The sequence below is a fragment of the Triturus cristatus genome, chromosome 5_2 (genome assembly GCF_964204655.1).
Source record: "Triturus cristatus chromosome 5_2, aTriCri1.1, whole genome shotgun sequence".
Classification (NCBI taxonomy): domain Eukaryota; kingdom Metazoa; phylum Chordata; class Amphibia; order Caudata; family Salamandridae; genus Triturus; species Triturus cristatus.
In genome coordinates, this window is record NC_140588.1 from 796,476,757 (window position 1) to 796,492,723 (window position 15,967).

General features: G+C 48.3%; 1 protein-coding gene across 21 annotated transcripts in view; it reads right to left on the minus strand.

Moving 5' to 3' along the window:
- Positions 1-15,967, minus strand: part of MAP7D3 (MAP7 domain containing 3) — a 1,121,308-nt gene that overhangs the window by 416,624 nt on the left and 688,717 nt on the right. For all 21 annotated transcript variants that reach the window (XM_085607948.1, XM_085607945.1, XM_085607942.1 and 18 more), the window contains one exon: positions 4,199-4,303. In XM_085607948.1, the coding sequence (XP_085464074.1) occupies positions 4,199-4,303 (105 nt within the window). The remainder of the gene's footprint in view (positions 1-4,198; positions 4,304-15,967) is intronic.

Sequence of the window (15,967 nt, forward strand, 5' to 3'; positions counted from 1 at the left end):
TTTTAATGCTAGGAAGATCTCCAGCAATTCCAGATAATTTATGTGGAGTTGTTTTTGTTGAGAGGTCCACATGCCCTGAGTGGTATGATTTTGAAGATAAGCTCCCCAGCCGATGAATGGAAGCCTTTACAAAAGAGACAGGTGGGACTTCAGCTCATTGATAGTGAACCCCAACGATGATGTGTACAGCTGAGGGGCGCTGGTCAGGGCCAAATTGAAAACGCTCCTGACCCACCTTGAATCGCAGGACTGGTATATGAAAATACAGGCACTGCAAGTTTAAGTACACCATCGAGTCATGCAGGACAAGGGCTCACAGGAACTAAGCAAATAGTTTGCATTTGTCATTCTGTGAGAAGACATTTAAGGGTAGAAGGTCTTGAATAGGGCTGATATCCTGCCCTTTCTTGTGACGAGGAAATAGTGAGAGTAACAACCTCGCCAATCTGAGTCTAGTACTCTAAGGCTCCCTTCAAAGACTAACACATATACCCTGTAGCAGGATGAACAAATGTTCTTCAAAAACCTTTTCTGGTGCAGGAGAGATGTTGGGTGTTGTGGAGAGAAAAGGAAGGACACAGCCTTTTTTTTTTTAATTTGCAAGAAACATCTGTCAGAGTGATGGATACCCACCAAGGAGAAAGTGCTGGAACCTGCCTGCTAATACTTGGGATTGCACAGCTGAGGGCAAAGTAAAGTGGCTGTTGGCTGTTATAGCAGGGGAAGAGGAGGTGTCCTGGCGGCCCACATGTTGCATGGGGACCTCGAAAGGACTGGGCTATCCGTTAAATCACCGGCAGGATGGCTGGGTCTAGCTTATACGCTAGTTCTCTGGAATAGCCTCATAATTACGAGAAGTGATGCAGAATTATTTTGGCAGGGGTCAACAGCCTCAAGGAAGGAGCTGTAGCTTTTGGTCTTCATAGCTTTCCAAAGTGGAGACTGCCTTCTCTCTGAAGTGGTGAGACTCAAAGGGCATGTCTATTAGCGAAACCAGTACATCAACAAAAAAAACAGATGACCTCATCAAAGCACGTCTATGAAGTAAAACACTGTACACTAATTCTGACAGCTCCGTACCATCTAAGCTCTTAAAGTTGGAAGACTACTGATGGATACTTCTAGCTGCAGATTTCTCACCTTGCGAATACCTCCAGGCGCCACACTGGATCAGGAGATTTTTCTCAGCAAATCCCTTACTTGCCGATAGGTGACGTTGCCTGGCTCTGTATCTGGTCCATCTCCTCCCAGAAATGATATCGGGTCATAACATAACTTCCAACTTTGTGCACCCACATCAGTTAATTGTTTTCTGAGCCTTCTGACGTGGATCCGGCGTGCGTTCTTTCGTTATCGGTCACTTGACGTAAAATCTCCCAAAACATTTCTAATCTGCAAGGGACATGTTTCTCCCTAAAACAATGGGATTTAAACCCTATAAGGGTTGCCACAAACAGATTTCAGTGATGGACCCACACAAGGCCTGTCTCTGGTGTCTCAGCTCTTCGCATGTCACAAAGTCATGCGTCAAATGCTATCATATAAATCTAAAAGCCACTCGGGAACATAAGGCTGAACTCTAAGACACTGAACACCATAGAATCGCTCAGAATGTCTGTTTGAAGTCAAGAATGCGGACATGAACACGTTCTTGGTCCTTGTGTCTGTTCCAGAGAGTGACCATCCCACTTCAAATCCTGATGCAAGTGTGAAAAGAACAGTCCAAACATGATTCCCCTTCTTCCCACCACTCTCATACGGAGACGTTGCGTGGACGTCATAGTACCTTCTGATCTCAATTGGGCACCACTGAGCTGACCCCACTCACTAGTCCCAATCCAGCCTGAGTTCCCAGGTCTATAGGTGACTCAACAGCACATTGAACCCTCCAAAGAGGCTTACTTGTTGAATTTTGGTACCCTTACGGATTCTGTTGCACATTTATGCTCCATGGATCCGAGGAGGCCTCCAGTTAGACTACCTCTGGCTGATCTGTCTCAAAGTGAACCTCTTGACCCTGCTCTGAGGTCTGTCCGACACCAGGGTCGCCGCTCACGCTGCCTCCGTGTACTGCGACAAATGCGCCTGTTCCCTACGCGGCAACGCTGGCCGTGGTGACATGGGGGAGAGAGACGAAAGATCTTTCGGACTTGGAATCGAATCTGCTGCAACCTCGATCAAAGTTGCGCCAACATCTTCTACAACCCCATTCTGACTTTGACAAACGTTCACTGTCACAGAGTTTTAGACCCGGAGTCACAAACACGACAATGGTGATGACAAGTCACAGGTGTCAATCTCTTTCTAGACCGGTCTAGACCTCCAGGAGCGAACACAGCCAAGATTATTATTTAAAAAAAACAAAGTAAACACAAGGAGATGGATGGAGTGCTGAAACTTTTCAGACAGTCACCGATCTGGGTTGAATCCATCATCGTTCTTTAGCTCACTTCACCTAAGTTGGCAGGGTCTGCCCAGACGTGGGTCCCTTGCTCACTTTGCCACTGGATTCAAGCTAGCCTGGCTGATGAGGTGTGTTACCCTGAAACCGGTCCGAGGAGGCTTGTTTCCAGTTCAGGGATGGGCTGGACTATTTCCATGAGGCACATGGTCAAGACTGATTTGTATATAGCTTGGTCTGAACTGAGGTGGTGAAGTGAGCTAAAGAACGATGATGGATTCAACCCAGATTTGTGACTGGGGGTGCATGTCTGAAAAGTTTCAGCACTCCGTCCATCATTTCCTTGTGTTTGCTTAGACCCCCCAGGAGGCCAGTGGCCTTGGTACCTCTTCTGACACTGGTTTAAATTTTTTTACCTGGCTCCTCTATAGAGGATCAGCCTATTTTACCATGATAATCAGAAAGCAGAAGTTCTTGGCCTCCAACTTCTCTCAGTTAGGGTAAAAACCAATGTACAGTCAGCGCAGACCTCTTCGGTACCACTCTAATTTAATGAGGCACTTACAGACACCGACTTGGGCATCTGAGGAAAGCCATACTCTTGCCCCCTGTCAGTAGATAAATAGCATGACGGCACAGGTAAGCTCTGGAGGATCCACCTTTCCTTCTGCAGCACCCAACTCCAGAGAGACTCGGTGTTCAGGTTCAATCCAAATGTGTTTTCGACCACCACCCTGACAAATTCAAAACATGTGGAGGTTCTTTGGAAACAGATTTTTTACCTATGCCAGCCTTTAGCTGCATCATGGGGTAATTAGGTTCAGTACAATTCAAGTTGCATCCTGCGGTGTACCTTGCACTCGGTGTGGGACATGGTGAGCGTGATCTTCTCTATTGAGATTTATACTGACTTCCTACAAATACTTGCCCGTACGGCAATTCCCCCAACAGTATCATTCCTTTCAAAGCCTTAGGCAAGAAATACAACAGCGTCGGAGACAAAGAAACCAGCATCATGAGTGTAGTATTATTTCTCGAGGAATAAGAGAAGAGATGAAAAATCTTATGTTTTTGGCAGGAGGATCTTTTGGAGAATCGCTTCCTGCCAGGAGCCTTAGCCAAGGAAGGGACAGCTTGAGGGTGTCCTTAAAGGCCCATGCCAGAAATAGTTTGGTTTGCTTCTTCCACAAGGAATTCAAATGTATGGAGGTACAGGCGTCACAAGTCAAGAGGTTGTGGTAAGGTCCCAGAAACTATTGCCACGTCATGATAGGGACATCTTGTTTCAACAGCACTGATGGGGCTTGAACCTCAAAACTGTAGGAGGTTCTGTAAAAGCATAGTTGAAAAGTTTAATAAATTTGCTAAACACCGAACAAAGAATCAACACTAGCGCGCCAGGTGGCTATGTATACAGGTAAGTGTTGCTGGGCGGAGCTGCTAGTGAAATAATAAACACTTGTATAAGAAAGGTAATCACCCAGAAGAAAAGTTATTTTCCAGAGAATCACCTACGAATGACTGATACTTATCACAGTGAACAGAATGCAACATAGTGGGTCAAACATTTATTGTGGCCCCGCACCTACCTAAACCCTTTTAAACAAATTCATCATTATAATGCCACAGGTAGTAGATGCCTCAGTTACATGGACAGCTAAACCTAGACTGCAGAAAGAATAGTGGTAGTCAATTATTCAGTTAAGGGAACCTTTGACCACCATACACGGTAATATTACACAAGACATCCATTGACTCAATTCAGTTTAATGAAGCATTCAAAGAAAAAATGTTTACCTTCTTTCTTTCAAGCCTCTCCTGCATATTTTGTTGCATTATTTTTTCCCTCTCTAGTTTTTGCTTTTCAGCTTCTTCCAAAGCTTTAGCCTCTGCTTCTTCTTTCTAGAATTCGAGCATAATAACTTTAATTAAAATACATCACATTACAACTCAACTATGAATCTACAGAACACAAAATCAATCAAAAATATATTATGTGGTATACATTTTAAGTATGTTCAAACATCTATTGAAATGGAAAGAATTACATTATTCACCAATGTAATATTCCCAACTGTTTTGCTAGTGATCCAAGTCTGTAGATCCCCATCTTTATAAGACTCACAGATACATGTGTGGTTCTATGGCCAAATCCCTCGCAGACAGGATAACTCAATATTAGCGCACTTTGTGTTCTCGATACCACCCTTAGCTGACATCAGCCAGAAAAACAAATTAAGACCCAAGAAGCTCAATGATGCTCTGCACTGGGCTCTCATCTGTGGAACCGTCTCTCAATTCATCTGTCATTTAAAAAAGAAAAGCGCTTAAAAAGATGGTTTTTCTGCTGAACTTATTAGGTTTCTGTTGCCTCATTTTTGTAATCCTGATCTAGCCTTGACTCTGCATTAAAAATAATTATAACACTTCTGCAGCATTGGATCTCTCACAGATTGAAATGAATTAATTAGTTCCAATAGACCGGAGATCCCCCTTGGTCACTGTTTCTACAACAGTGTACACATACTTTAATAATGAAACGGCCTATGTGACCCAAACTCCATGTAAGGAGGTGGAAAGAGACAGGGCTCAACTCCTCTCAGACTCAACTGCTCAAATTCTATAATGCATGTCAATGATGAAAGAATCCTCTGGAGCTGAGCTACTACATTCTTCTCCTTTAACTTTTTTCACCAACCCTTCATTTTCAACCGCATTCTTTAACCTCATCTGTAGAAAGAAAAGGAGCAGTGAGCACGTTTGCACTTTTTTTGTTGGTGAGTGTTTGAGTTAGCAAATTCTATATAACATGTCGTAGACCTGTTAAAAGAAATTACTCTTTACAGCGTTGTCTTCCCAAGAGCCTTTAGCCTGTCACCACTGAATAGCTAGATTCTAATAAACTAGTCGCATTCAAAGTCTGCAATGGGGAACTCATTTGACATGAGTCCCAGTAGATATTTGTGTTGTCAGACTATTTTAGTGGAGAGGATCGAGATTAATAGGGCTAAATTCCTCAGCTTTACTTGTCTGCCTGTGATTGGGAATGCTTAACCCTGAAAGGTCTTAAGAAATGCCCACAGGAATGTAAGTCTTTGCAGGAACTAAAGATGTATTAACCAAGTTCACAGTAAACTCCAAGTGGTGAAAGTGTGTCCGACAAGGTGGTCGTTGGCTGTTGTAGCAGGGAAGGAGGAGTTGAAAGACCGTTGTCCTGGTGGCCCATATGATGCATGGCAGATCCGCAATGGGGACTTCAAAAGGACTGGGCTGTCTGTTGCATCACTGGCAGGAGGACTGTGTGTATCTTGTACGCCAGTTTTCTGGAATCGCCCCATAATTTCCGAAAGTGATGCTGAATTTTTTTGGCAGGGGTCAACAGCCCCAAGGGATGTGCTGTAGCTATGGGTCTCTTTCCTACTCAGTTGCACCGTTTAAGAGCCAGTTGTCTATCCACGGGAATAACTTGCATGCACTCTTTGGCAGATTTGGTGCTACTAGTGGATAGGCATTTTGTGAAGACTCATGGGGATGATCTGAGACTGAGCAGGAAACTCAGATACTGCAACAGGGGTGTCTTATTCTCAGATACTTCCTGTGATGTTGGCAGACAGGGTTAGGCACATAGGCGTCCTGATGGTCAAGGGACATCAGGAACTCCCCTTCTTGAACAAGCAAAGGACCTCCTCAAGCATGGCCATTCTGAAGAACTGTGTCCACTGGAACTTGTTCAAATCCCAAAGGTCGAAGATGGGGTTATCACTGCCTGCTGCCTTCGTAAATAAAAAAAGAACCTGGAGTAAAACCTGTGATTTATTTGGCTTTTAGGAACCTTCCTTATTGTCCCCTGGAGAAGAGGTTTAAGAATCACCTGCTGCTACTGGTTTAATGATGTTCCAGCGTTGATAGGTGGAAGGGCAATTTATAATAAACTCCAAGTCGCGGATGATCTAAAGTACCCATTGATCTGTGTTAGTGATGTCCCATTTCGAATCAAAATTTGTTACCCTCTAACAGAACGAAAAGTGGGGTGGGCCAACAGTGTAGATGAGTTAGACTTGCTTGTGTTTCTTGGCTACACATGTAGCCCTCTACATTATATTTGTTAGCTTTTAGTATACAACTGAAATGTGAATTTGAGTACGTCTGATCATTAAAGGAGTGTTAGTATTGTCCATGCTGATTTTTCTGGGAACCACATTATGAGAAACAACCTCTGTAGGATTAAGACTGTGCGTGGTCAAGTAATGCAGGAGCTTAAGAAATTGATGCACCCCAAAGGATCCTGCTGTGCCGATAACTACATTAGTTCTTTTAAGTGCCTCATCCACATGTTTTTTGAAGAGCATCTGGCTGTCAAATGGCATGTCCATGACTTTTTATTGCACTTCAGGATGGAAAGAGTTGCTCTTCTGAAGAACTGCTAAATTGCAAGCTAATGGAATACCATGTTGGATACATCCATTGCTGTATCGAAGACAGCTACTGCTTTGGCTGCTTTCCTCATCATGTGCTTTCCAATATCATGTTTGTCCCTTGTGAACAATCCATCCACTAAACAATCTTGCTTCATATCTAGTGCCCATGACAACCCAGAATGGGAGGGTGTTTGCAACCTATATTCTTGTTGCTTCCATGGAGCTAATCTTTTTCCCTGTCTGATGGCATAGATGTGATTGCAATGGGATCTTTGCTGCAATGCTGCAGCAGTTAACACTGAATCAGGACAAGGATGGCCAACAAGTGAGTTGGTGCCGAATTTGGAACCCAATAGCTTTTGTCCAGAAAAAGGAACATAGCTGAAACAATAGCAAAAGCTTTCATTTATCATAAGTCCTCTTGTCAGTAAAAAGGAAAGTATTGTATTGGGAAAAGACTTCATGGAGTTCTTAAGTTGATTCTTGGAAACACTGAATTTGCTAGGTCAAATTGTTTTGCTGCTCTCTCTAAAAGAGCATCGAAGTGGACTGCAGCAGTGACTCATACCATTTGTCTGGTAAGAAAACCTTGCTGAATGTATCGTTAAATTCTCCTTGTTCACCGTTCTATTGGTCAGTGTCTCCTACCCATCATGTTCACATTGGAGTCTCTTATGACGATAAGGGTGTTTGATGGCTGGTTGCACTGACTAAGGTTGAGGTGGGAGGGATAGTGTACGTTTCTTCCAGACCTTTTCAATTAGCGGCCAAAATGATTTGAAGAAGTTCACAAGAGCCTATACCATTTCTAGTTCCTTTTGGTTGTGCCTCTGATGCAGTAGCAATTAATAACAGTCATATTTATAGTAGCGTCCAGGCTTCTCATTGCAAAATTGTTCACTCTATTGTTCACACTCATAATAGTCTTGTGATGGATTGACTTCATATGCTAGTATGTACTATACATTTAAATGGTGTGAACTGTAGGTAACCTGAAACTGCTTTGTTACTGACAACATTTTGTCTCCCTCCTACCCAGAGGGAAAAATATGTGTGGGTTAGTGTTCAGTAACTTTCACAAAAGAAGGGCAATGTAAAGGTTTTGGCTACAGCCAGCGATGGCAAAATGAATATCCACAAAAACTGCACTAGAGGTGAATGATGTTGTGGGTAGATTATGAACGGATTGCATCACAGGTGGGAAGAATGAGGCCAACGTGAATATGGCCATAAATGGGGACAACAGACAAGAAGACCATGATTAACAAGATGGCAGTTGACCAGTTTACATAGTCTGCCTTTTCCCTGAAGAGGTGAAACTCAAAGGGCATGTTCATTAGCGAAACCAGTACAACAACCAGGCCATCAATGACAAAGGGGTGCCAGTCGACGACGAGAGACCCGTAGACCATGGCCTGCACACAACCTGCTACAGGTAGCTGTCCTCTGGCCGTGTGCAGAGGGGCTTTGACCGCGCACAGCTAAAGAATGCTAAATTCATTCATTTAAAAAAGTTTCAGGATTTGCAAATCCTGTTACAGATTCACAAATTATGCGAACCCATAAAGATCTGCCGGATTCCAGGAGACTGCAGGATCTGCAAATCCAACACAGGCATCGCGCATCCCATGCTATAATTTGTTTATATACATTTTATTGATGGGTTGCTCCTTTTGGCACCCTTCCCCCCCCCATAGGTATGGGGAGTCAAGGTAAGACCATTCTGCTCCCTTATGCCCTTTTTGTTATTTTCACCAACATGGTCCTCAGTGCACCATATTGGGAAGCTGCAACCTACGTTTTTCTGTGATGGCCAGTCAATCAGAGCATGGCAGATTAGCATATCAGCAGCTGGTTTCACAAATCCGAACTAGACGACGGGAGAAAAAGCACCCTAGTCTGTGATGTGGCTCTATGTTTTTAACTGGATTTGTGAATCCTTCGTGGGTTCATGGAGTAATGGTCCAGATATTGCTAAAATGAAATATCTTCATGTCCAGTTCAGAACACTTTCTAAATGCTAAATTACTGACAACCCTAGTTTTTTTCATTTCTGTGTGCTGAAAGAACATGTATTGTACATGTTTCTTCAACTAAGAAATATTAGGACATTTGTATGCTGAAAGTAGAAGTGCTGGCCTTTAACTCCCATTAATGATTAGGGGTCCATGTATTGCTAGTGGGCAGCTGCAGCAGTCTTTTTATATTTATTCGTCACAAGGACATCCATTTGCTAACCCTAACACTCCAACTTAACAACTGAAATGAATGGCCAGGCACTCTGAACAGAACACTAAAGGTGTATGGCAGAGGGGAGATGAGCACAAAAAAGGCTCCGAGCCTTCTAGACAAACCCAAAGATCATGTCCTGCTGGTTCTGAAGAAATGGGTGCAGGGTCAGTACAAGTGCAGTCTCCATGCCTAGAGGCTGCTAAATAAGCCAAGGTACCAACCAGCCCAGTGATCTTCTTGGGCAGTACGATTGAGTGACTTCTGTGATCTCATCGATTATGCCAATATTGACAGATATACCATGGATGGGTGTCACCTTAACACGACCACCTACCCTACAATTACAGTTACCTTGGCGTACCATAGTCACGACAGGTGTCCCTTGTACTCTCTTCCCACTCTCTACCCCAACCAGTACCAGACCGTGGTGGTCTAGTTCTCCCGCCACTTCACCAGTTTACTGCCACACCACTCGTTTTGAGCGGTTCCATATCTACCACTCAGGTTTTCCGCACAACATCGCAGTACCGCACATTTCAGTTGGTACTACATCCGTCATTTTGCTCTGCCTGCTACACCTACGCCTGGGTCCACCACCAGTGCGAGTGGGGTTCTCTCTACCTCCTCCCCACTTCTTTTTTCTTGATATACCCATAGCAACCTTCAAGGAAATCTACATTCCTATTTCCAGCTCCCCTGGTGCAGCACACACCCATGGGGCCTTACATAAACCCTGACCCCTCCCTTGCTCCTCCCCTGCGAGCATGTACCTATTCACCTCTGCCTCGCTATAAGACACTTCGAGTCTGTGGAACACAGAGGCCCTTATGTTCTTTCTCCTATCCTGCTTTTATATTTTTTCATAATGTTCCTTAAGGAGCACCGCACATTCAGCTACACGCATCCATTCCTGGAATGCCCCCCCCCCCCCTCTCCCTCCCCCGTGTACCCGAAGTGACCACCAAAAGATGGTGCCCGTATTTATAAATTCAACATGGCGCCCAGGGTACGATTCCCCTAACACTTTGGTTATGTTCTAGCTCCGACGCACTAGCAGTACAGAAGCAAGTTAAGACGTGTGCCAAATGAGCTACCGGCACTTCCAGTGACGGCCGGATGCGGGTAGGTCACGCACAGCAGAGAGCTCAGACACGAGTAAGTACCCTTCGGGGGTCTATTTAGTCGGGCTGCCGTACGCACACGGGAGCTGCGAGATGACTTTTAGCAGACTCTCTCTCCATGCTTACGTTTGGCCTTCGGGGCCTGGCATGGATCATCTGCCACCCATGGTTTTAGGGGGGCCGGTTGCCTTACTGCTCACCATGGCTTTTAAGCCCTGTACCCGCTATACAATGCACAATTCTGTCCCTCACGATCCCCCCATAGCCCCCTTATCTACAACAGCCCCTCCTCCGGGTACTTGTTACATCTCGTTACAGGTTTTGTTCTCGCCAAATCGCTAGCACCCTGAGCATCACTGCTGGGGCGAGTAGCCCCCCTACCCCCACCCCCTTCTAGGTGAGTCAATTCACAGCCTGTACTGCCTACTCCATGACTGGGATACATGCTTGGGATACTCCTGCGGGGGCAGACCATCCATCAACCCCGCCGGAGAGTCCCTTTTAAGGGCACATTCACAAATGGTACTGCCATTTATATATTAACTACCTGCATGCTTTTTTAAGGAATGGATTTTTCGGTACCAACTTGGACCTTTTTTCCACACTTAGAATTTACACAAATACTTACGTTTCTGGCATCATCTTCTCCCCCTTTTTAAGCTGTCCTGCTACAGTGCTCGACCCAACTTCCTGATTGTATGTCACTGTGGTTGTTTAACCATGTTTTGTACTTATTTTTCTCCCTCCAGGTGACTCCGGTAGGTAGGTAGGTAGGTAGGTAGGTAGGTAGATAGATAGATAGATAGATAGATAGATAGATAGATAGATAGATAGATAGATAGATAGATAGATAGATTTTACCCTTTCACTCAGGACTACTACAGAAGTCTAAACCATAGGGGACGGTATCTGACAGACACGTATCCACACGGTCCCTACCAGAGTAGACAAGGATCCGATGGTCCTGATGAAATCCCAAGATCCTATGGACAACAAAAAGCATGAAACATGTGGGCCTCCCTCACTTTACACACATAACCTAGAGCTCTAGAGGGTGTAATCCCCTCCCTCCAGCCACTACTCTATAGTCTTCTATTTTTAGTATAGCATAGGAACCCAGCTAATAAAATTATTTTATTGGACTCCGACAGCTATTTTTAATTCACACTCACTCCCTCCCTCCCATCTCTACTCTTGACACATATGCCCCACATCGGCATAAAGAGAAGACCTCTGGCAAAGAACCCCTTCGTGGGGCCCGTTAGGCATTGCAGCACCGGCCCAACGAGGAGCTGCCTGATGATGAAGTATGACACCTCCAGGCTGTGTGAGGCCCCTTGACCTTAGGGTAGGCCGCTCCCCCACCTCCGCAGCGCCACCAGTGCTTGCCTGCCTCAGTGTTGCCTAGTTCTGCCTGTGTGCCCCCGTGACTGCCGCTCCCACTTCTCTCCTTGTTCCCCGAGTGCGTGGCCCCAGAGTGCCCGGTTCCCTCCTTCTATTTTGTACCCTCGAGTGCCTGCCTCAGAGACTGCCTGGTTGAATGTAATTCCACCTTTTTTCTGTATCCCCGAGTGCGTGGCCCCCCCTGTGCGCCCGGTGCCCCTGCTCGTTGTGCTTGTTTTTCTCCGCCTTTTTTTTTCTCGTCCTTTTCCTGCCTTTCTCGTCGTCCGCATCTTCTTACGCTGTTTTCTCGCCACATTCCCAAAGCCGTTTTTTCCTCGTTTTTTCCCGCCTCCCGCCTTTCCCGCCGTTTTTGCGCTCCTCAAGCGTAATCCCATTGGCCCACCTACCCTCCCGTCTCCCAGCTGACCCCCCTCCCCGGCTACCCCATATATGGCGGCCGCTGCGAGGCCGCGCAGCGGGCGCGCCTAAGGCAAGCCCGTCTGCACCCGTCCGCGCCTGGACCGCGCCCAGCGCCCGTCCCCCTGGTCCCCACGACCCCCACCCCATCCGCCACCCCCGCCTGACCTATGACACCACCACCCTCACCGCCCTCAACCCCGGCCGCACGCCCGGCTGCTACCGCGCTACCCCGAAGCGGACCTTCACCTGCCGCAACTGCCGCTTTACCTGCCTACGAACACACATCGCACCCGACAAGAACAACCTCGACTGCATCCTGATCAACACCCGATCCGTCCACAGGCATGCCATCGAACTATGGAACCTCATCGACTCAACAAACCCGGACATCCCCTTCCTCACCGAGACCTGGATGAACCCCTCCTCGACACCCGACATCGCCATAGCCATCCCCGACGGCTACAAAATCATCCGGAAAGACCGCACCAACCGCACCGGAGGAGGCATCGCCATCGCACACAAAAGCTCCATCCGCATCTCAACCCACTTCAACTCACTCCCCGACGCCGAACACCTTCACTTCGCGATCCACAGCGACCCCAAGACCACCCTCAGAGGCACCCTCATGTACAGACCACCAGGACCACGCACTAAGTTCAGCGAAGACATCGCAGACTTCGTCAGCCCACACGCACTCCCGTCCACCGACTACATCCTCCTAGGGGACCTCAACTTTCACCTGGAGAACCACACCGACAACAACACCACCGCCTTACTGGCAACCTCGCCAACCTGGGACTGAAACAGCTAGTCAACACCCCCACCCACTACGCCGGACACACGCTCGACCCCATCTTCTCCTCCAGCAAACATCTCTTTCAGCCACACCACCGAACTCGCCTGGTCGGACCACAGCTGTGTCCACTTCAGCTTCAAGAAGACCACCGTGCACCACCACACCCAGCAACCACCAAGAAGACAGTGGAATCGAATCACCACGGAACAACTCACATCGACCCTCTCTCAGAAGCAACCCACCAGCACCACAGACCCCAACGAAGCCACCAACAACCTCACGAGCTGGATCTCCGACTGCGCCAACCTCCTGGCCCCCCTGAAGACCCAAGCAAACACCAACAACCACAAAAAAACTCCTGGTTCACCCCCGACCTCAAGGACTCCAAAAAAGAATGCTGCACCCTCGAAAAGACTTGGCGCCTCAACCAGACTGAGGAGAACATGTCTGCTCTCAAGAACGCCACCCGCCAACACCACCAACGCCTCCGCGCCGCACGAACATCAGCCTTCCAGAACAGACTAGACAACAACGCCCTCAACAGCAAGGAACTATTTGGCATCGTCAAAGAACTCTCCAACCCCGACGCAGAAAACAACTCCATCCCTCCCTCACAGGACCTCTGCGACTCCCTCGCAGCCTTCTTCCACCACAAGATCACCGACATCTACAACAGCTTCACCACAACCAACACGAACCCACCACTGGAACCAGCCACCGACAACACCACCATCCTCACCTGGAACCCAACCACCACCGAGGAAACCACCCGCATCATGAACTCCATCCACTCAGGATCACCATCCGACCCCTGCCCGCACCACATCTTCAACAAAGCCGACAACATCATCGCACCCCACCTCCGAGACATCATCAACGCATCTTTCACCACCGCCACCTTCCCGGAGAAATGGAAACACGCCGAACTCAACGCCCTCCTAAAGAAACCAACAGCAGACCCCACCGAACTCAAAAACTTCCGGCCCATCTCGCTCCTACCGTTCCCCGCCAAAGTGATTGAGAAAATCGTCAACGCTCAACTCACCACCGCCCTGGAAATCAACGACTCACTCGACCCCTCACAGTTCGGCTTCAGAGCTAACCACAGCACCGAGACCGCCCTCATCGCAGCCACGGACGACATCAGATCCCTGACCGACAAAGGAGAAACCGTGGCCCTCATACTCCTGGACCTCTCTGCAGCCTTCGACACGGTATGCCACCATACCCTGATACGTCGCCTCAGCAACGCCGGCATCAGAGGCAAGGCCCTGGAATGGATCATCTCCTTCCTCTCCGGAAGAACCCAGAGAGTCCGCCTCCCCCCTTCAGATCCACAGCCACAGAGATCATCTGCGGCGTCCCCCAAGGATCCTCCCTCAGCCCCACCCTCTTCAACATCTACATGACCCCCCTGGCGAACATTGCACGAAAACACGGACTCGACCTCATATCCTACGCCGACGACACCCAGCTCATCTTATCCCTCACCAACAACCCCACCTCAGCTAGAACCAGACTACACGAAGGCATGAAGGAAGTAGCGAACTGGATGACAGACAGCCGGCTTAAACTGAACACAGAGAAGACGGAGGTCCTCATACTCGGCCCTACACCCTCCGCCTGGGACGACTCCTGGTGGCCTCCCGCCCTGGGTAGCACTCCCCAACCCACCGACCACGCACGCAACCTCGGCTTCATCCTGGACTCATCCCTCTCCATGACCTCGGCATGCTTCAACACCCTCCGCATGCTCCGCAAGATCTTCCGCTGGATCCCCACCGACACCAGGAAGACAGTCACCCACGCCCTCGTCACCAGTCGCTTGGACTATGGGAACACTCTGTACGCCGGCATCACCATCAAGCTGCAGAGGAAACTGCAACGAATCCAGAACGCTGCCGCACGACTCATCCTGATCATACCCTGCCACCACCACATCTCCGGACACCTGAAGAAACTTCACTGGCTCCCAGTCAACAAGAAGATCACCTTCAGACTCCTCACCCACGCACACAAAGCCCTGCACAACCTCGGACCAAAACTCATCAACCACCGCGTCTCCTTCTACACTCCTCCGCGCACCCTACGCTCGACCGGACAAGCCCTGGCAGCCGTACCCCGCATCCGCAAAGCCACCGCCGGAGGAAGATCTTTCTCTTTTCTGGCAGCGAAGACCTGGAACTCCCTTCCCAGCCACCTTCGCGCCATACAGGACCACCTCTCCTTCAGAAGGCAGCTCAAGACTTGGCTCTACGAGCACTGACCCCCCCCCCCCCCCCCCAGCGCCTTGAGACCCTTACGGGTGAGTAGCGCGCTTTATAAATGTAACTGATTGATTGATTGATAATTGGAGCTACTCAACCTTCACCATCTTTTCCCCTTTTGGACAACCGGTTTCTTTCCTTACCCCCACCCCCCTTCTCTCCCTTCCCTTGAGGAACTGCATACCCTTGACTTTGCTACTGTTATAAGGGGCCCGTATGCTGGTCCTGCCAAGCCCCAGCCCCTCCTTCTATAATTGCACCTGGGAACTGCAGTACTCTCCTGCGGCCCCTGCACTTCCTGCTGCCGGCCCTCTCACGGTGAAGGAGTTCGCCCTGACAAAATCGCACACTCTGGAGTCCCGGTCTACGTGCTTGCCCTTCCAGGTCGCGCCACATTCCCAATATCTGGCTACTCAAGGGAGAACACCATCTGCTGCCTTTACGCCCTGGCCCAGCCTCGCCTCTCATTTTTTACTAGACAGTTGAAGGTTCGAACTGACCAGTCTACCACGAGACATCAAGGTGGTGGCCATCTGTCGCTGCCCCCTCTCACATAGCTGCACAGCAGCATGGTCCACAGAGACCCTAAGCAAAGAACTCTCCCATTTGAAAAGTAGGCTGACAGAATTCCGGATGGCAGCTCCAACATAGCGCAGGTGGGACAGAGCAAAGAACATGGCGATGATCACGCTGCTCCTTTTGCATCCCTAGTACACAAGATGAGGGCTTGTTTCAGGGCGCTAGATGGGCGATTTGGCGCCCTGGACAAGAGTCTGTAAAGCATGGGGGCCAAGATTCAAGTCCACGACCAGCGCCTCGACATAGTGGAGGCTTGCATCTCCGACATCGAAGACGGCACTGCGCAGTCCCTCAAACGCCTAGATCGAGTAGAACGCATCCTTAAAGAAGTAGCGATCTTGAAGCTCGCA